The 25,000-nt window shown below is 45.2% G+C and overlaps 2 protein-coding genes across 2 annotated transcripts in view; one reads left to right on the top strand and one right to left on the bottom strand.

The window, feature by feature from the left end:
• The window catches only part of LOC134451526 (uncharacterized), a 296,996-nt gene that overhangs the window by 145,034 nt on the left and 126,962 nt on the right, over positions 1-25,000 (bottom strand). The window lies entirely within an intron of this gene.
• LOC134450481 (uncharacterized) lies at positions 14,815-16,639 on the top strand. The gene is made up of 2 exons (XM_063200326.1): positions 14,815-15,311; positions 15,799-16,639. The coding sequence occupies exons 1-2, from the start codon at positions 14,842-14,844 to the stop codon at positions 15,980-15,982; spliced, it is 654 nt and encodes a 217-aa protein (XP_063056396.1). The 5' UTR covers positions 14,815-14,841; the 3' UTR covers positions 15,983-16,639.

Below are 25,000 nucleotides of genomic sequence, written 5' to 3'. Positions count from 1 at the left end.
TGTTTGCAGGTGTGTGTGTGCGTGCGTGTGCATGTTTGTGTGTGTGCGTGTGCGTGTGCGTGTGTGTGTGCATGTACGTGTGTGTGTGTGTGTGTGTGTGTGCGTGCGTGCGTGTGTCAGTGTGTGCTTGTGATGGAGTGTGTGTGTGTGTGTGTCTGTTGTCAGTGTGTGTGTGTGTGTGTGTGTGTGTGTGTGTGTGTGTGTGTGTGTGTGTGTGTGTGTGTTGAGGTGGGTAGTCTAATTTGTAGCATTTGCTGCGCAGGTTTTTCAGTCAGTCAATAAAATGCAGCTAAATCATTTTACGGGAGTGTGAGAGTCAGAGTGATTATTCAATATTAGGCGAGCAGGCTGTGTGTGGGTTTCTGTGTGTGTGTGTGTGTGTGTGTGTGTGTGTGTGTGTGTGTGTGTGTGTGTGTGTGTGTGTGTGTGTGTGTGTGTGTGTGTGTGTGTGTGTGTGTGTGTGTGTGTGTGTGTGTGTGTGTGTGTGTGTTTGTGGGGTGGGGGCACTGTTGCATGGAGATAGGAACGCTCAGAATGTTGCACTTAATGTGTTGTCATTCCCATAGCAACTACTCGCAATCTGTCATACGCACATATGCACGCACGTACACACGCACGCACACACGCGGTCTCAGACTCTCACAGCAATGCCAGAAACGGTTCTTTCAAGTGGAGGAGAGGGAACGGAGCCCATTATGGACAGAGATCTGAGGGGAAAGGTGTATATGTGCGTGCGTGTGTGTGTGTGTGTGTGTGTGTGTGTGTGTGTGTGTGTGTGTGTGTGTGTGTGTGTGTGTGTGTGTGTGTGTGTGTGTGTGTGTGTGTGTGTGTGTGTGTGTGTGTGCGCGCGCGCAAGCGCGCGTGTGTGCGCATGCTTGTGCCTGTACCTGTATGTGCGTGCATGTCTAGGTGTGTGTGTGTAGATATACATGTGCATGTGGGCAGCCATGGCCTAGTGGTTAGAGAGTTGGTCTTTAAATCTAGGGGTTGCAGTTTCGAATCCCCCTGACCTCTTCCTACATCTCCATTCATGGCTGAAGTGCCCTTGAGCAAGGCAGCTAAACCCACATTGCTCCAGGAACTGTAATCAATACCCTAATAAATAATAACTTTAAGTCACTTTGAATAAATGAAAGATTCAGCTAAGTGCAATGTAATGTAATGTAATGTGATAATGCACGTTTATGTTAAGTACGTATGCTGTGTGAAATAATAGGGCTATCTGGAGGGACAAGGCAGCTGGGTCTAGAAAACCTCCTATGAAGAAAGAAAGGCACTTAGTTCTGGATTCCATTGAATCAGACTCCTTTCACCTATCCATTAGCCAGCAAATGATCTGGAAGTCCTTTGCCAACTTAGGTGCTTTTGGAGGAGTTGAGGAGCTCCCTCTACAAAGCACATTAGCCAGGTCAATGTCTGCCTGATGTTGTGGCACAGCCTGCGTTACATTATAAACACCTGTGCTTGATGGTGGCTGAAGGTTGTTGACAATGGAATCCCTCCAATAAAAAATACTCTACACCCCATAAATACCCTACAACTACATTGAAGCATTGCGGCATGGCAGACAAAGAAAAGTGTGACTCCTAAACCCCTTAGCGCAGAGCCTATGTTATAACCCAACTGTCACCAAAATTGCAGTGGTCTTAGTCTGTTACCTAATGATACTCTTTGTTATGTCATAGCAATGTTGCTCAAATAGTGAATAGGCCTGCCGATGACTCCGTCTGTAGTAAGAGGCTACGATTTCATACATGTTGAAGCACTGAAGTTTCCCTTTTTTGTGCTTGCATCATTTCAAGTGAAATGATGTACGTGTAGTCCTGGTAGACTATTCAGCACTGAGGACACACTACCAGAAGCCTCCTCTGAATGGCAAATGCAGCTTGTACCAAGAGCAATCAAAGACATGGCAACCTGGCTTCCACCCCGTGGCCAATGCTAGGTGCACTTGATGTCTGTTTGGTGCCCCCTGCAGATGACCCACACACAGCGAGTGGACACAGACACATGTAACGGAGGCCAACTAGCGGAGTGCTGGGTATCAGACTGGTCCTTTAGCCCCCTCCGGTAGGCCAGGTAATAAGCCATGTTACCAATGATGGAACTCCTGCAGCTGACTACATCAAGCTGTGTGTGTGTGTGTGTGTGTGTGTGTGTGTGTGTGTGTGTGTGTGTGTGTGTGTGTGTGTGTGTGTGTGTGTGTGTGTGTGTGTGTGTGTGTGTGTGTGTGTGAAAACACAGAAAACAAAAAAACAAAAAAAAAACAGAGGAGAGAGAGAGAGAGAGAGAGAGAGAGAGAGAGAGAGAGAGAGAGAGAGAGAGAGAGAGAGAGAGAGAGAGAGAGAAGAAGCCATTATGTGGTTGATTTGGCTGCAGAGAGGATCCCTGTACTATCATTTGCAAACCTTAATGGCTGTGTCTGAATTTGGGCACAACACACACACACACACACACACACACACACACACACACACACACACACACACACACACACACACACACACACACACACACACACACACACACACACACACACACACACACACACACACACACACACAATGTCTATGGTCATTAGCAGGCACTTAAGGGATTTAGAGAGATAAATAGCATACTCTCATTTACGCTTGTTGCTATCGGCGACAGTATCCCACTGTGAAAAACTTGACATCACTCTCTCTCTCTCTTTCTCTTCGCATCTATCTCCCAAGTTCTTTCTCTCTCCCAGGTTCTCTCTGTCTGTTCTGTGTCTGTGTCTGTGTCTGTGTGTCTCTCTCTCTCTGTCTCTCTAGTCTGTTAAAGAAAACACAAAGCAACTAAACAGATAGTAATAACACACACACACCTTTAATTGATAATGGGCACAAACATGCTCAGACGATAATAAGATAATATGCTGCTATTATGCTATTATGTGAGCAAAACACACACACACACGCGCGCACACACGCACGCACACACCCCAGAGGTCAGTCCAGGTAATATCCTGCGGTAAAGTTTGGGTAATCTTAACATCCTTTGACTCTGCTTCCTTCAGAAGATTGTAAACCAGCAGGCAGGCAGGCAGGCAGCGAATAATCATCAGTAATAAGGTACGGGGGAGCGACCAGAATAAATATTCCTCTCCATACCTCTCTCTATCTCTCTCTCTCTCCAATTCTCTCTCTCTCGCTCGCTCTCTCTCTCCACCTCTCTTTCCTCCTTTCTCTCTTTCCCTCTCTTTCTCCACCTCGCGTCCTCTCTCTCTCTCTCTCTCCACCTCTCTTTTTGCCTCTCTCTTTCCCTCTCTCCATCTCTCTTTCTTCCTTTCTCTCTCTCCCTCTCTCCACCTCTCTTTTTGCCTTTCTCTCTTTTCCTCTCTCTCTCTCTCCACCTCTCTTTCTTCCTCTCTTTCTCTCCACCTCTTTCTCCCATCACTCTCACTCACTCTCACTGTCTTTCTCTACTTCCTATAATTTCTCCCCCCCCCCCCTTTCTCTCTGTTTATCCCTCTGCCTCCCTCTGTCATCCCTTTTTCTTCCCTTTCTCCCCCATGGTTCCCTCTCTTCTCGTGCCACCATGCCTCCATCCACTGTCCCCCCCATTCTGTTTGTCTCCCTCCCTTTCGTCTCTGTCCACTCCCCTACCACCCCCACCCCAACCCCTCCTCCATCATCCCCCTCCTTCTCCCGGTCTCACTTCCTTCTCTTCTCTCTCCCTCTCCCCTGGTATTTCATTCATCCCTCTATTCTGACTCCAGCAACCCCTCCCCCCACCCCCACCACAGATTTGTATGGAGGGCATCATCTCTCTTTTTATATTGGTGTATTTTTATCCCTCTTCTCTGTCTCTCTGTCTCTCTCTCTCTCGGTCTGTCGGTCTCTCTCTCTCTCTCTTTCTTTCCCTCTCTCTCTCTCTCTCTCTCTCTCTCTCCATAGACATGTGCACATGTCTTCTTCACCCCTACCTCTCTATCTGTCTTCCTCCCTGCTCTTTATGTTCCCAACATGTTTGTGCAAATCTCTCTCCCCCATTGCCTGTTTGCTCTCCTCTTCTACCCTCTACCTGTCTCCTCTCCTCTCCTCTCCTCTCCTCTCCTCTCTCTTCTTCTTTCTGCTCTCCTCTCCTCTCTATCCATACCTACCTGCACCAGCTACCCTCTTTCTCTGCCTCATCTGTGTTCTGTCTCTCCTCCCTTTCTCTCAAACCTCCACCCTCTCTTCTCTACAACTCCTCCCTATTTACCTCTTCTTTCTTCCTCTACATCCCTCCTTCACTCTCCTTCCCTATCTCCCTGTGTGTGTGTGTGTGTGTGTGTGTGTGTGTGTGTGTGTGTGTGTGTGTGTGTGTGTGTGTGTGTGTGCGCGCGCGTGAGCGTGTGCATGTGCGTGTGCGTGTGCGTGCGTGCGTGAAAAGACACATAATCCTCTGTGCCATGATGACTGTAATTGTGACCTCACACCTCTCTGACTACAGGTAGCTCCGTTATTGGTTGGACCGACTGTGCTCATGAACTGTGCGATTCAATTGGTCGCTGACAGTTAAAACAAGGCGGACTTTACGCTGCCTCCCTGCCGATAGCTTTCTTTGTCTGTCTGATATTTTGGGTTTGTTGCATCATCGTTATGTGTTGTTTTCATTGTGATCGGAGACACACTCAAGGTCACGGACACGCATACACACGCACACGCGCAGACAAACACACACACGAACACGCATGCACGCACGGACACACACACACACACACACACATATACACAACAACACGCACACACACAAGCACGCACGGACACTAGGGCTGTAACGATACACTCAACTCACGATTCCGTTCGTATCACGATTTTTGACCTACGGTTCGATACACCCTACGATTTCTGAAATGTATCTCCACTGAAGTTTGGAAACACTATCACATCAAATCATAAGGTTGTTTTCTGGACTAATGGGTAATAAAACTTTGAAAGGGCGTATCACGATACTGCCTCCTTGTATCACGATACAGTATCGTGACTCTGTGTATCACGATTTCTCGGTCCGATACAATATTGTTACAGCCCTAATGGACACGCATACACACACACAAGCGCACACACACACACGAACACACACACACGGACACACACACACACACACACACACACACACACACACACACACACACACACACACACACACACACACACACACACACACACACACACACGTAGACGAGCACCACAAAAACACAGTTAGGCCTGTTGTTAAGGAAAATGACAGTAATTCTTCTGAACCAAAAATGCCCTGTGTGACGCACAGTCCTCCACTGACCAACAAGTCAACACATCATTACACACACACAGACACACAGACACAGACACAGACACACGCACGCACACGCACGCACACGCACACGCACACGCACACGCACACACACACACACAAACTGCTCCAGTCCAATTTGTAATGTGTGTGGTGTTTTGTGTTTACAGTGCTATTTGTCGTCCCTGCAAAAGATGTGCTGTAGCGTGCTACTATCTTGACCATTACACACAAACTTGTGATGGTTTTGTTTGCTCTGCCACCTCATCCTTTCTTCTCAAACTCTGTCTAGCACTTGACCAGCTTTGTCACATATTTGTCTCCCCTGCTTAAAGATGCATGTGTCAAACCATCCAAAAAAACAAAATAGCAGTGGCTAAGAGTATTCCCAGCGATGTTGCAGTGCACAAGGTCTCTTCTCTCCGTTTCTCGCCTTGTGACTCCTCTTGTCAGTGACATCTACATCTGCTCATTGACTATTTCTATGGGGAATATTCAGATTTTTAAAAACTATATGGGGGGGGGGTCAACTTTATTTAGACAGGACAATGAAGAGTGGGACAGGAAATGAGTGAGACAGAGATATGGTGGAGGATTGGGAAATCACCCGGGTCGAACCCTGGTCGCCCACATATCAGTCCAATGCTCAATCCCAATGGTCTGAATTTAAACGGGATGGAGACAGTAGTTAGTGCATGAGTTGTGTAAACTCTTAATTCATGCGTCCGAAACAGACAGGTGGGTAAGGGTATTCACTGAGGTTGACTGTTTTGAGCAGTGATGCTCACTCCATCCCTCTTTTCCTGACTCTTCTCTTCAGTGACATGAGGCTTATAGTCCAAAAGCTGCCAGTTCGATTCCCAACTTGTCAGGTTGGTGGGGGAAGTAATTTACCAGTACTTTTCCCTACAGTCCTCCATGACTGAGGTACCCTGAGCATAGTACTGTTCTGCCGCTCTGCTCCTTTGGGGCCCCGTTTGCAATACAATTTCTTGGTGTGCTGTGGAGTGTCGTGTCGCAATGACAATGGGAATTTCCTAAGGTGGGCTTTGACTTGAAATAAAGCTTATTATTTGCTTCCTGCTGCTTTGACACAGACTGGTGTTTTGGGGCCCGGGTTGTGTAGTGCTTTGCTGAGTGAATGTCTTGTAGCGTGAAAAGGTACAAGCAATGCATTTAAAAATAACACATATATATATATTTTTAAATCAAAACACCAAAAACAAAACGTTTTCTTTTTTAACTTGAGTCTTCTATTTTGCTGGTTTCATTCCAATTCCCCATTTGTGCTCACTGACTTTTTTGTTTTTGAACTTGTAGCTTATATTGAGTTGTCATCCGTATAGAGGCAGCTAAGTCAATAATGGTTAGTGAGAGCAATGTTCCCTCTAAGCTGCGCGAGTACTGCTCTCACGTTCTCCGCGCAGAGCAAATCCATGCAGCGCAGGTAAAACAAGGCGGCAAATTTGTGTGAAGACGCAGTTGATCGTTGGCCGAAATTTCCTCTCGTAGCTTTATAACATCCAATCGAAATAAAACATATTCTTAAGATATGAAACATCTATCTTACAGCAGTTTAAGCGATCACACTAGACACAGATTTCTGCTTACAATCAGCATTGCGCCTCCAGATGCTTTTTTAATAGCGATCAGACAGAGCACGGATCCACCGCGCTTCGAATGCTGTCAGTAGAATCTTTAAAACAGTGACCAGACAACGTGGTAACAGCTGTCACTCGCAGCCTCATCTACGGCGTTCGGGTATGTTAAATACACAAAAGGTCTAAATGCATATCTGTGTAATGGATAGAAGACAAGTTCTTGGTCCTAGCTCTACTAGAGCTTGATCGTGAATCTGATATGAATGTTGATAACGGTGTCGAGCATCTGGACCAATTTTAATGGATGCCTGTCATAGCTTTGCAACTGGCAACATCTCTTGCACTATTGGCATCATTAGAAGTGTGTGCTGCTTTCTGCCAAAGAGTTGCTCCAACTCCAATTGGTTTAAAATTTAGTCAAAATGGTGTTGATGAAAGCGTTTGTACACGTTGTGGAAATGTCTTGAAAGCATATGAACTAATTATGCCAACGAACTACTAGTGTCAGGAATTTTGTTGGGTGGTTGACCTTGGACAGACATGCAGAGAAGCAATGAGTTCTGATAAGTTTTCTTTACTTTCAAAAACACAACAAAAAGGCAGTTCTTCAGTTCAATTCAGTTCAGTGAAAGTTCCCAGAGTCAAAACAAAAAGTTTCACAGCCAGCAGTCCAATGGCATCAAAAATCTTCAGTCAAAATTCAAAGTTCCAACAAAAAGTATTTCGGCACAAAAAACAGGCTTTCACGTTCTCAAAAAATACAGGCAGAAGTCAGAAATCAAAACAAGGGTTCAAGATTTGTCAGCACAGAAAAAAGTGTACTCACACTGTGGCTCGCAGGAAAACTCAGCAAAGACAAAGAAAAAAATCAGGATCTTAAATAGGCCGGTACATCAACACCAATAATCCAATCATCCAATCACAAAGGGGGGCAAATTAACAAAACACACAAAGGCAGAAGGGCGACATCTTGTGGGCAGGTAAGTACAGGGCGGGCACAAAAGTTCATAGGAATTCAGAAGCACACAGTGGCAGAATGGCGGCATCTTGTGGTCAGGTAAGTACATGGCAGTCACAAAAGTCAGTAGGATTTCACAGTACCCCCCGCCTAAGATCGTGTCCTGACGATCCCAGGGCGGTCAGGGTGCAGGCGAGCGCAGTCAAGTACGTCCCTGGACGGCACCCAAGACCGCTCCTCAGGACAGTACCCCTCCCAATCCACGAGGTACTGAAGCCCCCCCCCCTCCCCCTGACACGGCGTGAATCAAGGAGCCGATTGACGGTGTAGGTGGCCTGGTCGTCGATGAGCCGAGGAGGAGGCGGCAGCCTGGGGGCAGGAAGCAGCGGCTAAGTGACCACCGGACGGAGGCGGAAGACGTGGAAGGTCGGTTGGACCTTCATGGAAGTTGAAGGGTGTAGGCCACAGTGTTGACCCGGCGAATAACCTTGAAAGGCCCGATGAAGTGGGGCGCCAGTTTGCGATTCTCCACCCTCAGCGGAAGATCTCGAGTGGAGAGCCAGACCCTTTGGCCGGGCCTGAAGGTGACCAACCTCTGGTGCCGATTGGTACTGCTGGGAAGCCTTCAGTAGGGCCCACCTGGTCACTCTCCATCGTCGCACGAACTTCTGGGCTGATGGGACCCCTGCATCCACCTCCTGCTCAGGAACCAAAGATGGTTGGTAGCCGAATTGACATTTAAAATGTGACATACCAATGGCAGAGCACTTCAAGGTGTTGTGAATATATTCCGCCCAGAGCCATCTAATAACAGAGTCACGTCACTCCCATAGACCTCTATGGACCAATCTTTCCACAGCAATGGCGGCTCTCATGGAGCCTCACGGAGCGTTAACATGGAAATCCCCATTGACTTTAGTTCTATTAGAAGTTACTTAGTTCTAGGAGGTGGCCGTAGAACACAGAAAATGTGGTAAAGGTAATGTAATTTGTTTGTACTTAATCTTTATTTGGTATGTGATGGTTCTGTGTTAGTTTCCAACGAACAGAAGTTTACTGTTAAGAAACATTTTAATCTACGCGAATCACATCACCAACCGACTTCCTGGTCCCCGGTTTGCGCAACTCTGTTATTAGATGGCTCTGATTCCGCCCAAGGAAGCTGGGAACACCAGGAGGATGGATTGGCAGATACTACACATCTCAGGGTAGCTTCCAGGTCCTGGTTCCTCCTCTCGGTCTGCCCATTAGATTGGGGGTGGAAGCCGGAGGACAGACTCACAGTAGCACCCAGGAGTTTGCAGAAGGCTCGCCAGAAGCAGGAGGATAACTGGGGCCCGTGGTCAGAGACAACATCCTGGGGGAGACCAAAAACTCGAAAAACATGGTCACACACAAGTCTAGCAGTCTCACTAGCAGAAGGTAATTTTGGCAAGGGCAGGAAACGACATGATTTAGAAAATCTGTCAATTATGACCAAAATAGTGGTGTTACCTTCTGAGGCTGGTAGGCCAGTGATGAAGTCTAGAGAGATGTGCGACCAAGGTCTACGAGGAATGCACAGTGGGTGAAGACCCTGGGGTCTGTGACGTGGATCCTTTCCCTGGAAACAGTTTGGACAGCTGGCCACATAGGTTTGTATGTCTTTTTTCATAGTTGGCCACCAGAAGCGTCCGATGAACTCAAGTGTCCTAGAGGATCCAGGATGGGAAGTAAGATGGGAGGCATGACCCCATTGAATGACGTGTCCACCTGCAGCGAGGAACAAACAGGAGGCCTGCAGGGGCAGTGTAAGGGGCAGGATCGTTGTTTAGGGCTTGCTGGACAACAGAGGTAATTTTCCAGCGGACTGGTGCGTTGGGATCTTGGAATGATTGTCTCTGGGGGGCTGTCTTGGTTGGCTGGCCGGAATTGGTGAGACAGAGCATCAGGTTTGATGTTCTTGGAACCTGGCCGGTAGGAGATTGTGAAACTGAAGCGGTTGAAAAAGAGGGCCCATCGTGCCTGCCGGGGGTTTAACCGTTTAGCCTGTTGGATATATTCCAAGTAGAGACCTGCACTCCCGCGGGAGTTCCGCGGGACTCACAGGACCCAAAGCAAAGCAATGCGGCGCCGGACAAATATTGAAAGCTTATTGCGGGTGCGGGCGGGAGGGAGAGCGTACAGTGCGGGTTGCGGGCGGGAGCGTTGATGAGCGGAAGTCCCGCGAAATAAAAACGTGTTTTAAAATGTAAAATAAAGTCATAAATTATCAGTCTATGTCTATCATTTATATATATCACAATGTGCTGGATATTGTGTTTGGTAGCCTTTCTATTGATAAAAACATTTTGGAATATATTTGCGGATGTGTAATCTTGCATATCCGATTCTGTTCTGCTCTTCCGTGTTCTGGCTCTTCCGGTCAGCTCTTCGATCATAGCAGAAGAGCAGAGCTCCTGTAGTGAAACAACACATAATGCTTCAGAAGTAAGTGCTGGTCTAAAGAGAGGAACATTCACCGTGAATTTTTTTTTTTTAAATCAGATATTTGGAAGTCATTCTCATTCGTGTATGACGCAGAAGGAAATCAGCTGCCCTTTGCCTGTTGTGACAAGTGCGAAAAGTTTCTCACATACAGCGGGCACAAATCAGGTACATCGGGCCTGAATCGTCATGTCTGTACTGTCTTAAAAGGACAACAATTGTTGGAATTCAGAGGGAACAAAGCAAAAGTGTCAGAGGCTTTGAAGACGGTGGAGAAATGCATTGATTTCGTTGCCGGGGACCTCCGTCCATATGACGGCATCGCTGGTCGTGGACTAGTTCAGTTAGTGCAACACTTAGTTGACACAGCAGCCAGCATAGGCAAATTTGACGTGGCAGACATAATGCTCCATCCAACCACTGTGTCACGGCATGTTGAAGAAAGGGCACTCAAATTTAGGAGAGCTTTCGTAGATGACATAAAAGACACCATTGGGAAATAGGGGTGTGCTGTTACAACTGATGTTTGGACTGAAACGTATAGAAAAACATATTTCCTCTCAGCCACTGTGCATTACATCAATTCAGACTACAAACTACAGTCCAGGGTCTTATTTTCTGCTCCGTTTGATGTGGGAACCTCCAAGACGGGAGAAAATATCCGTTCTCTTTTATTCCTGAATTTAAAGGGGCATTCCACCGGTGGAGACATGAATATGTTACTGAAAGTGGGTCATATGTATAGTAGAATAGTAACATACATTTCTAATTTGGTGCCTTCTTGGCCAAGAAAAGGCAGAAAATGACTTTTTAGTGCTTGTGGATTTGTGACAACAATCCCCATAATGCACTGCAATGCTCAAGTTCCACAGGCCACACCCAGTTATTTGGGACTCTATGCATCATCCCTCCCTCAGCTTGCAGGCAGTGTTGCCAGATAGGGCTGTTTCCGGCCCAATTGGGCTGCTTAGGATGGTCGTGTGCGGGTAAAAATGGCATTTAGCAGAAAAACCCGCCCAATTTTAGCCATAGAAATCAATAGAATTGGGTGGGATTTTGAGCTTCTAGGCTGGTTTTGAGCATTTTTTGGGCTGGAAATCATCAGCCTCATCTGGCAACCCTGCTTGCAGGTGCATCACAGTGGGACAGACATCACTGGAAAGGAGAAGCTGGAGCACACTGCAGCTTAGTTTTCAAGACTTTATTTTGTGCACACACGTGACCAACGTTTCTGTGTTGCTACACCTTCTTCAGAGTCAAATGATAGCAAGAGAGAGACACACATTTCAAGTCTTGACATTCACAGGTGATCCTACTTGGTTTGGCTAAATTGGTCTCATCTCATTGCAGGTAATTGACCCCACCCCCCAACACCAGGACAAGATTGTAGACAATTAGACAGCTTGCCAACTTCCCAAAACAAAATAAAAAAGTGAAAAAAACAATACACAAAGAACATTGTCAATAAAACCACAGCTACAATTATTAGAAGACCACAGCCGCGATGCTGGAACAATTTGTTACAGAGAGCAAGACATATTGTGTTCCTCATTTATGCCCTGAGGCTCCACTGAATTTAGAGTATGAATCCAAAATGCCTTTCCACAAAGCCTCTCTGTCTAATTGTCTGCAATCCTGTCCTGGTGTTGGGGGGTGGGGTCAATTACCTGCAATGAGATGAGACCAATTTAGCCAAACCAAGTAGGATCACCTGTGAATGTCAAGACTTGAAATGTGTGTCTCTCTCTTGCTATCATTTGACTCTGAAGAAGGTGTAGCAACACCGAAACGTTGGTCGGGTGTGTGCACAAAATAAAGTCTTGAAAACTAAGCTGCAGTGTGCTCCAGCTTCTCCTTTCCAGCTATGCCAGTGACTTACTGGCAGTGTTACCAGATGAGGCTGATGATTTCCAGCCCAAAAATGCTCAAAATCCGCCTGGAAGCACTAAATCCCGCCCAATTCTATTGATGTCGATGGGAAAGATTGGGCGAGTTTTCCTGTAAAATGCCATTTTCACCCGCAGACGGCCATCCCAAGCAGCCCAATTGGGTGGGAAACAGCCCAATCTGGCAACACTGCTTACTGGAGCCTCAATGCCAGTGATTTCAAAAGCACTGGGACACTGATCTGTGATAGGTCTGTTAGAGCATTAGGTCCAACCCCCTATGGGCGGGGTTGAAAAGGTGGGAAAAAGGCTTGTAGTCTCAACAGAAATCCACCTCTCTTACACTTCCTATGTCGATGATGCAAAATGACCATTTTTACATCATTGACATAGGAAGTGTTAAGAGATGAATGCGGATTTCTCCTATCTCAGGGGGAATTGAGAGATTTTTGAAAGACCATTCAAAAGTATGACTGGGTGTCTATCAATGGAAAGCCTAATGCAAAATGGGTGGAGTGTCCCTTTAAGAGCTTTCGGAATCGACTGCACAGTCTTGGGAGGAAAGATTGTGGTTGTGACAGACAGAGGTGCAATTATGGTAGCCTCCTTACGAGGATTAAAAAGGCTAAACTGCAGTGCCCATGTACTGAATTCAGTCCTCTCGCATGCCCTGTCCCCTGCTGTGATGAGCGAAGTCTCTGACGCAAGTCAGCTGATCAGCAACGCGAAGAAGCTCGTCAGCTATTTTAAACACTCAGGGTTGCAAGTCAAGCTGACAAAGTCACTCAAACAGTCAGTGGATACGAGATGAAATTCAACTGTGGATATGCTGGATTCTATCTCACAGCAGTATGACGAGGTCACAGCAGTTCTACTCAAAAATAACCAATAGGACAAAATAAGCTGCATTAATAAACAGACCCTTAAATCCCTGGTGGCATTTCTCAAACCATTCAAAGACGCAACGAACGACCTGGAGTCTGACAATACGGCATTAAAGTGCTGCGCTTGTTCTGCCATGGTCAGTGAAGTTAAGGGACCACTGTGAAGTGTCCAAGGCTGACCCCCTACTCATTGCCATCGCATCTGCGTGTGCGCAACGCTTAGTCGCACTGCTGTCTCCAAGTCACCTTGTCCCAAACGGAATTGACATGCTCTATAAACTAGCAACTTTCCTTACTCCAAAGCTGCATCATCTAAGGATGATTCATGCAAGTGAAAGACAGCACGGGATGGAAGCTGTAAAAGAAATGAGCACAGACTTGGAGTTTGTTGTCCAAATGAGAGCGCGGAGCCACCTCCACCTAAAAAGATCACTTTTCTTGACTTCGAAGACTGGGAGGATGTCGGTGCTGCGGGTGCTGAATCGAAGACTTTAGACATGGAGATTGATGACTATCTCAGAGTCAAACTTATTGGATTCGAATCACACCAATCTGAAGATATCCTGCTGTGGTGGAAAAAACACTGCTACGACTTCCCCACACTTGCCAAACTGGCACGGCATGTGCTGGCCATCCCAGGATCCAGCGCGCCATCCGAGCGCGCATTCAGCATTTGCGGTCGCATATTGGAGGAAAGGCGCAGCAAGTTGAAGCCCTCAACAGTGAATAATTTGCTGTTTCTCCATGGCTGTGCAAAGAACCCGATTACCTAATCGATATGCCTAGTTGTTTCTTGAATTAAACAGTTTTCTATTTGACATGCAAGCCTGCCCAGATTTTAGGCAATGTTCTCTTTTTCTTATTCTTACAAAACCGCTCGCGCTGGAGACCCACGCCCAACTAGTTTTGAAATATGCAGATGTTCTAAATAGTGAAGGCTTTGTAGCCAACTTTTGATTTTTGTTTGTATGTTATATGACGAGCATCCGTCAACGCCATTCAGGGACTGTGTTTTGTTGTAACATAATGCTGGGTTAGCCAAATATTTTGCTGAAAAACAAATATATATTTTTTTTATATTATAAAATTCTAGTTTTCTATTTGACATGCAAGGCGGCCCACGTTTTAGGCAATGTCTCTTTTTCTTCATACAAAGCCGTGCGCGCTGGGGACTCAAGCCCAACTAGTTTCGAAATATGTAGACGTTTAAATAGTGATATGTAGCCAACTGTTGATTTTTTTGTTATATGAGGAGCGTCCGTCAACGCCATTCAGGACCGTGTTTTGTTATAACATTATGTTGGGTTAGCCAAATGTTTTGCTGAAAAATAAATATAAAATTTCCACTTGGACTTAAATGCTTGTCTACTGTTTTCTCCTTCAAATGGTTCTCATCATTATCATTAAAGGGATAGTTCGGGATTTTTGACATGAATCTGTATGGCATCCCCATCACCAGTGTTATGCATTGACACTGACTTACCCCCGGCAGCATCCTGTGGGCAGAGTTCTCGTCCAGTTTTGGTCCAGGCGAAAGTAGTCCGGCAGGTTTGCTGGACCCATAAAAATAAAACGTTTCTCTTCCAAAAACATTATGTGTTCAAAAGAGTGATATTTTTGAATCCCAGAAAGGTTGTCAAACAAAAAGTCACATCTCGTAATCAGTTGGCACTATTTTCTCTCGGTTCGTATCAATGCGCGCGACACCGCAACCTGACAGCTAGGGCCTACCTGTTTGATTCGAGATTGTTTACTCACTCGGCAAGATGTCCGACTACGAAAGCGACGAGGAATTCGACTTCGACTCAGAGCCAAAGGGGTATATGTATGAACCCGAGTATACTGAAGATGAACTGAGACAAATGGAGTTAGATCGGGCCGAAAGAGAGAGGGTGGACAGAGAAGCGACAGTAGAAGCTGAAGCTGGAGCCACAGCTGGACCTGCGGTGTCCAGGTTGGCTGACAAATCTTGGTGCACTTGTTCGAAGTGCGAGATAATGCAGACAGAAGTGGAGTGTTACTGCTGCCACGAGTGGGAGTTAGTAATGCCACAGCTACAAAACCTGTCCATCCATGAAGATGTCGGCGGGACGGCTGCTGCAGTCTGCATCACCAACAACAATGACATCCCTGCCCTCCTGAATGAGGGCGTCTTGAGGACCTTTTTCCATGTTCCCAAAATCAACTGGAAGAGGCGTCCCAGACCAGCTGGACCCGATGGCCAGTTGTCTGCAGAGTAAGTACAGGCTGTTTCTATTTTAGAACGTTATAAAAGTGCTCAAATATGCATTGACTTTACAGTAGAGCTGTGTTTTAGTATTCTGATTAGTAGTCCAATAGGATAGGACAGGAATATGAGTACCGTCATGATAATGTTATTAGGCTACATTATGTGTTGTATAAGCCTAACTTATTATTTCATTTTCCTTAGAAACTTCAATGTAAAAGAAACTTGTAACAGCCTTCTGAGCTTCACCATGCTTGTAGACATCTCCCTCTTTACTAAATGCCTATCCTACTGTCATAAGCAGCATTTCATCAAAATGTTATTAACTTTTGTTATTAACCATTCCCTGATAAGAAAGTTTCAATCACTTCATCATGTAGGCAATAAATATAGTACAACACCACAACTGACAAAATCCTTTCCAATACACTTACAACACACACATATTGTATTGCCATATCAAATATGCACCAATTTATGTTGTTTTCAATTTCAGACAGTACAGGCTGATTGCCTATCGCATCGTCCTGGAATGGGGTTTACAAGGAGAGAAGCTTGGTCCAGGCAACAGGAGAGTTCTTCCTTCCTGTGTGGTGGAGCTAATCAGAAGAACCTATCCATCACCAACTGGGCAATATGCAGGTTTCAAGGAGTCAGTGGATGCACAGCAATTGTTTTAAATATTTTAATTCACACATTGTAGATGTTTTACTTATAGAATTTTGACTGTTTTTCTACATTTTCTACTGTTAGTTATTTTACACTAAAAATGTTACAAATTACTTAGACTAAAAATGGCTAAAGAACTATGTACATACATTTTTTTTAAAATAAAACTATGTTCCCCAAGACATCAGTTGTAATGGTTTTGATTACTCTTCCATTACAATAACAGTTATGAGAAAATGGAGGGGAAATAATGAAAAGAAAGAAGAAAAACAACGACAAAAAACAATCACAGGAAAGTTTTTTTTTCAGTCTCAGACGTCAACATCTGTATCACCAGTAGGTTCAGTTGGAAAACGAGATTCATGTTCTGCTACCAAGTCGGTCTTGTTCGGCTTTGCAGTGGGGGCGATGTTGGCTGGTATGCTGACAGGAGGATGGATGAAGAAAGCAGGATCTCCAATCCTCACATTCTTGTCAAGCCGCCGTCGAATGACCCGTTCCACCAATCCTTTACGGAACTCCTGCGTTGTTGGCTCATACAGCTTTCTTGCAACCCACTGGTTTGATTGCCTTGAGTGAATGACATTGTACTTTTTCTGTCCTGGGAATAAGAAGAGTAACACAAGAATGATGAGGATAGTTTATGTCCATTACATACTGTGATTTGTGTGGCCCATGACTTGAGGAATGATGATAGTAAAAAAAAGCTGTAACTAACATACAAAGAACAAAGTTATAACATGAAAGTCATCTATATGAAAATTACATAAATCTGAGCTCAAACAAATATTACTATACTTATACTAAATATGACTAGCATTATGATTACTGTAATCCTAATTGGTTCGGTTCCAGGTCATCATAACTATAGTTCTGTCAGAACCATTTCAGTCAAGAAACACAAGAGAAAAATTTCTTTTATTGAAATTATGAATTACATTTGGCGGTATAGCTCTGTTTGGAGGAACCACCCTATTTCCATTAGCAGCATGGAAATGCATTGAGTCAGGGGGCAGCAGCAGTTTAGGGAATGCTTACCCCAGCAGGACAGGGCGAGAGATAACCCCCCATGAACAGAGCCAAGCGACGTGACAAGAGAACATGTCACATCATACACGACAAGGTGGAGCAGGGGAGCTACTATTACTAGTAGGCTAGTACTTATACTGTTACTACTATTATTATTCCATTATTAGACTATATCATATTGTTATTATTATACACATTGGCAAAGGCAACAACCACTTTCTCCTACTGCTTAAAACGACGGAAAAGGTTCAGTAGCGCAATCCATCGCTCCTTTTATTCAGGAGATGCACCATGGGCACGGGGGACAGGCCATGGCTAGCCCACTTAAATAATAATAATTGTTCTGGATTCTCTGGATTCAGAAAAGGCAGGCTAATATTTTTTCCATTTCACTTGTTTGCATTTAAATCAATTGTAACGTGAGCTGTCGATTGCTATTATGGTGAAATGCACTCGTGGGGTGGGGCTCCATCATACGGTGTTTAAAATGATTAATTTTGGCTTATTATATTTTTATTTCATATGTGAACGTGATGATGAGTGGCATATAAGATTATGCACAATGTATTATTCTTGATATCCTCAGTAGATTTCGGTAGGTTAGTTGGGTGCTGTGATGGAGCTGTAGCCTATTGCAGCTCGTGCCACCTAACGTGCGTCATGCACTATACGGTTAAGAATAGGCCAGTAATGTGCTCAGCTAAGCACAGTGTGTTTAATTTCTCAAACTAATGACAGGAATTGCCTTGAGCAGTAGGCCAACGTCGGAATCATGCAGGAATCGCGGGCGGGAGCGGGACAAACTATTACAGGTGCGGGCGGGAGCGGGACTGAAAATCATAATTCTTTGCGGGAGCGGGACTGAACACTGTGGGAGCCGGCGGGCGCGGGACTGGAAAATCTGTCCCTCGCAGGCCTCTAATTCCAAGTTCTTATGATATATATTCCAAGTTCTTAAGGCCATTAGTTCAGGGCAGGCATTTTGGAAGTGTCCAGGCTTTCCACAGGAAAACAGCGTTCCCTCATACGCCAGTCACGTTCCGCTTGGGACAGCCGCATGCCACCCAGCTGCATGGGCTCTAGACCGCCATCAGAGGACTGTGGAACAGGGGTGTCGTTGACTGGGACCGCATAGGGGTAGAATCTTCTTGGGGCCTTGGTACGCTCCTGGAGTCGGTGGTCCAGACGAATAACGCGGGCAATCAACACTTCAAGGTTTTCAGCCTCTTCCCATGAGGCTAGCTCATCTTTGATACGGTCGGATAGTCCAGGGTAAAATGTTATGAGAAAGGCCTGCTCTCCCCAACTACTTTCAGCTGCTAGGGTGTGGAACTGGATGGCATAGTCTTTCATCATCTCCTTGGAGAAGGCAGTAAGAGAGTTGCAAACAGGACTGTTGTTGTCATAGAGTGTAGTAGCCCAGGACAGGGCTCTTTCGGTGAGCAGAGTTATGACGTAGGCCACTCAAGAATGTTCAGTTGGGTAGGCGGCAGGCTGGAGGTCAAAGGACAAGCGGCACTGGGTCAGGAAACCTTTGCATCCCTTTGGATCTCCACTGTACCTCTCTGGAGTTGGCAGGCGGGGATCACGGCTGGGCGTGGGGTGAGAGGCATCTGGTGGGCCTAGGCAGGTCGTGTTCACCGATTCAGTTGAAGGGCCTGATGGATTTCATTCAGCATAACCGCATGTTCTTGCATAAGTGCCCCCCACTGGGATAGGGCTTCTTCATGGCGTTGTATGGTGGCTTCTTGGCTGCCGACAGCTGTCACCAGGTGCTGGAAGGTGATTCCCAAGTTCTGTGCTGAGGCAGAGGCGGGCACTGGCTCCGGAATGTCCATAGAATCAGATTCAGGGAGTGGTATTTTCTCTGCTCCGTCCATCGTTGGCTGAGTTTTTCTGTCAGGAATTTTGTTGGGTGGTTGACCTTGGACAGACATGCAGAGAAGCAATGAGTTCTGATAAGTTTTCTTTACTTTCAAAAACACAGGATACAAAAAGGCAGTTCTTCAGTTCAATTCAGTTCAGTGAAAGTTCCCATAGTCAAAACAAAAAGTTTCACAGCCAGCAGTCCAATGGTAACAAAAATCTTCAGTCAAAATTCAAAGTTCCAACAAAAAGTATTTTGGCACAAAAAACAGGCTTTCACGTTCTCAAAAAATGCAGGCAGAAGTCAAAAATCAAAACAAGGGTTCAAGATTTGGCAGCACAGAAAAAAGGGTACCAACGCTGTGGCTCGCAGGAAAACTCAGCAAAGACAAAGAAAAAATCAGGATCTTAAATAGGCCGGTACATCAACACCAATAATCCAATCATCCAATCACAAAGGGGGGGGGGAATTAACAAAACACACAAAGGCAGAAGGGCGACATCTTGTGGACAGGTAAGTACATGGCGGGCACAAAAGTTCATAGGAATTCAGAGGCACACAGTGGCAGAATGGCGGCATCTTGTGGGCAGGTAAGTACATGGCAGGCACAAAAGTCAGTAGGATTTCACAACTAGCCTACTGATAAGAAGGTCCATAAAAACCAGTTAGCCAGAAGGTCAGTCAGACTGTCCGGTAAGAAAAATATTTGCTTCCGAAGGTCTGAAATTTCCACGAGCTCTTAAAGTGACAGTGCATACTTTATAATCAAGGTCTGAATTGGAAACATTACTAAACTGATTTTGTAATATTCACTACACAATTCAATGACAATATAATCAACATATTAAGCATCAATGTTACCTCTAAAATGGAGGGGGGGGGGTGTCGACCCACTCACTGAGGTCATTGACTGCTCAGTGATATAGGCACCGACAGGCACCGACAAAATTAGAGGCAACATTGAGTGAGAGCTAGTGAACTTACGGTATTGACCACAGCTGCCACAGTATTCTGGTGGAACCATACCATGGTTAACATATAGTTGGTTAACATATAGTTATACTATTGTCAATAGTTATACTATTGACTCACTTAATCCCAATATGATCTGAACAATTTCATGTACCATCCCTGCACGTTATGTAGTTTTAAAACAAATAAGTGTTAAAGGTACACTGTGCAGGGAATTGTCAGAAAAGGTACTGCAACTATGCTGCTCATTGAAACTGTGTTGCCTATTGCCAAATTTGATCTTTTCATGAAAGTTTACAAAGTAATAAAGTAATATTTTCTAGTATGGCCCAAGTACAGTCATTTTTGCAGCTAAAATGGCTATTTCTGGAAGTTCACTTCCACACACCGCACTCGTCCCTCTTGTTGGTGCGTCTCTGAAGTAATCAAGTAGTTAGGAAATGAATCACACTCAGAATGCTCTTGCAGCCGGAACGTTGGTCATATCAGTCCCTGCAATGTTTACATAAAAATACCAAGAAAGAAGAAAAAACTGAGTGTGATCCATTTCCTAACTATTTCTGGAAATTCAAAATGGCGGACCATGGAGAAGATCCCCTTTTCATGCATAAAAAGTGCAATATTTCCAGTCAAATTGAATACTTAGAATTTGATGGTGGTGGTAAGTATTCATGAAAAAGGTAACATTAGTGAATGGGTAGCATGAATTCTGGAAATAAACAAGTAAAAATCTTACACAGTGTACCTTTAAGGTTAGGTAATTGTTTTAAATACACCCAAGATCTTTCAAACATACTTCTCCCATTCAGGGAGTGCTACATTTGTATGCTTTACACACCAGTTGGGTCCCTCCAGTTTGCCAATTGCCTCACAGCATGTATCCCACTTCTGACACCATGAATCGAGAATTGGTGGAGAGTCAGCTCTGCTTTGGAGGTTTCTGAAGTTTTGAGGTGCAGTTGAAGGTACCAGTTGTTCACCCTGACAGATTGAACAAAAAGTCTGGCTCATTGGCAGCCATTTCATGATAGAGGCTCTCATAGTGTTTTAAGAAGCATGTTTTGTCACCGACAGTGAGGGCTCCCAGTGGTGAAGTAGTTATCTACTAAAAATGGACCGCCAATAGATATCTGCGAGGACAGAAAGACTATACGACCATATGACAGTAAGAACACAGACAGGTGAGGTGTGTGAATTTGATTTTTTTTGTTTTTTTATGAGTTACATTGACATGGAAAAAAAAGCTAAAAACATTTTTGTTTGAGAGCATTAACCCTTATAAGGTGTTTGAGCCTGTTAGCCCAGTTTTCAGTTCTTCCTTAAAAAAATACTATGAATTATTGTTATCCTTTCACAATAGGATTCACTGGATAGGCTCATTTTCTGTGAGGAAAATAAAATAAAAAAAGGTGACCCCATCAGACCTGGGGTGTTACCTTTGCATTTGCAGGGCTTGCTTATGAATCAATATTTTCTAAACTTTGTGATACAATAGACTGTCAAACAGCTTGTGTTCTATTTGTGTGACCGATGACCACAAGGCTCGCTATTGTGACTGAACATAAGATACAGTATGTAAGATATAAGATGAAAGTTCATACTGTTCACTGTGTGTGTGTGTGTGTGTGTGTGTGTGTGTGTGTGTGTGTGTGTGTGTGTGTGTGTGTGTGTGTGTGTGTGTGTGTGTGAGATGGTGTGTGTGTGTGTGTGTGTGTGTGTGTGTGTGTGTGTGTGTGTGTGTGTGTGTGTGTGTGTGTGTGTGTGTGTGTGTGTGTGTATGTCTGCATATAGCACAAGTATGAGTATGCAATTCTGCAATAGCACCCTACTGAATGGGATGTGCGCGTGCGTGCGTGCACACACACACACACACACACACACACACACACACACACACACACACACACACACACACACACACACACACACACACACACACACACACACTCTCTATCTCTATATCTCTATCTCTCTCTCTCTCTCTCTATCTCTCTCTCTCTCTCTCTCTCTCTCTCACACACACACACAGACACACACACATACACATACACACACATACCCCCTGTGCTTCCCAGGGAGGATGTCTGTCCTGTGTTTAGCAGCGTGTTGCCAGGTCAGCTGTAGTGTAAGGTTATCTGGAGATACTCCTGCCTCAGCAGTCCTGCCGGGCTGCAGGCCGAGTGGGGAGACCGCTGCGCGCGCGCGTGCGTGTGTGCGCGCGCGTGTGTGTGTGTGTGTGTGTGTGTGTGTGTGTGTGTGTGTGTGTGTGTGTGTGTGTGTGTGTGTGTGTGTGTGTACTAGAGAGAGGCCGGAGTGTGTGTGTGTGTGTGTGTGTACTAGAGAGGAGAGGGACGTGTGTGTGTGTGTGTGTGTGTGTGTGTGTGTGTGTGTGTGTGTGTGTGTGTGTGTGTGTGTGTGTGTGTGTGTGTGTGTGTGTGTGTGTGTGTGTGTGTGTGTGTGTGTGTGTGTGTTTACTAGAGAGAGGCCTCTGTGTGTGTGTGCGTGCCTGTCTGCCTGCCTGCCTGTGAGCATGTGTGCGTGCGTGCGTGTGTGTGTCAGGGAGGCCTGGCCAGCCATGAAAAGTGCTGAAAATGGCGCTGGGGCAGTAACAGGAGCAGCAGCAGTAGCAGGAGCAGGGTGGTGTGGAGCAGAGGACGATCCATCACGCTGACCCTATCCTGGGATCTTAATAACCACGGCCACTGCCCCCACACACACTCACACAACCATGCACGCACACACACGCACGCGCAAACGCACGCACGCACGCACGCACGCATACACATACACACGCACTCAAGTGATGGATGAGCCCGGCCAGGATAGTACAAAAGAGAGAGCTGCTGTGTGTGTGTGTGTGTGTGTGTGTGTGTGTGTGTGTGTGTGTGTGTGTGTGTGTGTGTGTGTGTGTGTGTGTGTGTGTGTGTGTGTGTGTGTGTGTGTGTGTGTGTGTGTATGTCTGTGTGTGTCTGTGTCTGTGTTTGTAAGTGCGTGTGTACATGTGTGTTTGTGCGTGCGTTTGTGTGTGTGCATGTGTGTGAGAGAGTGAGTGATAGCAAGAGAAAGAGGTTATTTGTGGGGAGTAAGCGCGACAAAAGATTAACTGTACACTTTTTTTTGGTTTTCTACCCTCAAGGCAGTCTGGCTGGCAGTGTGCACTTGCATTGGAGAGACCCCTCAACACAGAACATGACCAGGGAAAAGCAGATGATAAAGACCACAGCTCCATCAGCAGCAGCCAGAACACAGAACTACATGAGGACCGGAACCATAGAACCATGGAACCATGGAACCATACCATGGAATGACATCAGCAGGAGCCAGACTAGAAGAACACAGATTCACATCACGACCGGATCTATAGAACCATGGAACCATGGAACCATACCATGGAATGACATCAGCAGGAGCCAGACTAGAAGAACACAGATTCACTTTACGACCGGATCCATAGAACCATGGAACCATGGAACCATGGAACCATACCATGGAATGACATCTGACCTAGTGTACTCCGAGAATAGAGAACTGTTGTGTGCAGTACAGAGCTATTTTTTGCCAGCAACAGCAGCTGGATTTAATACAGAATGAAAGGAATCAGAGAATACATAAATGACAAATTCATGATTGTATTGTGGACCTCTGACCTGCTTCCATATGTCCTACATACAGTATGTAATTGCTTTGGCAACATAAATGACTCATTTATTTCCCATGTCCATAAAGTGCTTTTGACTTTCAATGTGATTCAACAATTAAAGAGAGAAAGAGAGATTAGGGGAGGAAAAAATATTACATTTCAGTGAGAAAAAAAATGGTTCTTTGTTCACTGATTAGCATACTGCCTAATTACAAGCATGTCTGTGACTGCTATTTGTGAGGAACACAATTCGAGGGTTGTTTTGTATGTGTGGCTAATCGCTTTAAGCACAGCTACATTTGTGGCTAATCCTATATCCCCAGTATTAGATATTTCTCTGTATTCTTTGTTGTACGTATATTCATTCGACTTAATGCGAGATATGTTTCTTGACACCTTTTCAAACGCGTGACTCGCACCAAATGAAAGGTGCATTATCTGGAGGAGGAGGGGGAAGACTGTTGAAGACCAGAGAAGACGGAAGCAGCTGAGTGGATTAAGAAAATATCACTTGGCAATATCACTTAGCAACAAGGGAATTAAGAAACCACATGTGTGTGGGTGATGTGCTGGGTTCATTCTGTTTTTAGCTGCCGCATACCTACAGTGTCTTCACGCGCACAAACACATACGCACGCATGCAAGCATGCACACACACAAATCTATACACCAGTGCTTCTCCGTTACACAGCACTATAGTGTCGATTAGTAATATCACAATCAAAGTTATCTTTAAGTGTTAAGTGAGTGTCAACTCAAGCATCAGCAGCATTTCTCAGTACTGCAAAAAGAAAATTCATGCACGCACGCCAGGGGTGGAACTTATGTCACTCTCACTCACAGCTTATATCAGTCAACATTTTTACCAGTTCGTATTCAACCGTTCCAAACATTGTAACGCCAAGTAAGATCATTTTCTGATCAGAGGTCATAAATTCAGTTATTGTGATGCCAATAAGTCTTCATTACCAATTTGCCTAAACATTTGATGTTGGATGCTACATATAATTCAGCATCAACCCGGGCATCTGTAGAAAAATGTCACCTGCCAAGGTGACGGGTGGGTTGACATATTTCAGCCACCAAAGGCCAAATTCACCCGTTGCTGGCAGGTGGACGGGTGCTTATTTCCATCCCTGACACACGCACGCACGCACGCACACACACACACACACATGTTTGTACTCATTTACACTCCACACCTATGAGATACATGGCATACACTATACACCTGTTTTGCCTGTGTAAACGCAGAGATAAGGAGCTCCCATTACCTCAGAAGGGGAACACGAGGAGACATTACTTTTAAAAACACTCCAGATGTCACATCAAAGCTGATTTCTCCAGATAAAGTGCAAATTGAAGCCAAAAGCTTCGGACACCTGCCATAAATATTAATGCTCCACGATGTCAAAAAGCTTTTCTCTCCATCCATACAAATGAGACCAAACCTTTATTCAATTTTACAGCAGGCCTTTTATAAGATAAATGGAAATACTCTAAATCATTCAGCTACTCTGG

Source organism: Engraulis encrasicolus, chromosome 6 (genome assembly GCF_034702125.1).
Source record: "Engraulis encrasicolus isolate BLACKSEA-1 chromosome 6, IST_EnEncr_1.0, whole genome shotgun sequence".
Lineage (NCBI taxonomy): Eukaryota > Metazoa > Chordata > Actinopteri > Clupeiformes > Engraulidae > Engraulis > Engraulis encrasicolus.
Note: the sequence above shows the minus strand (reverse complement) of the source record. Positions and strands in the feature narration are given on the sequence as shown.

Excerpts from the sequence above, each read along its gene's own strand:
- LOC134450481 (XM_063200326.1), top strand. The coding sequence starts at position 14,842 with ATGTCCGACTACGAAAGCGACGAGGAATTCGACTTCGACTCAGAGCCA. Across the intron at positions 15,312-15,798 it reads GATGGCCAGTTGTCTGCAGA|ACAGTACAGGCTGATTGCCT; the intron begins GTAAGTACAGGC and ends TTTCAATTTCAG.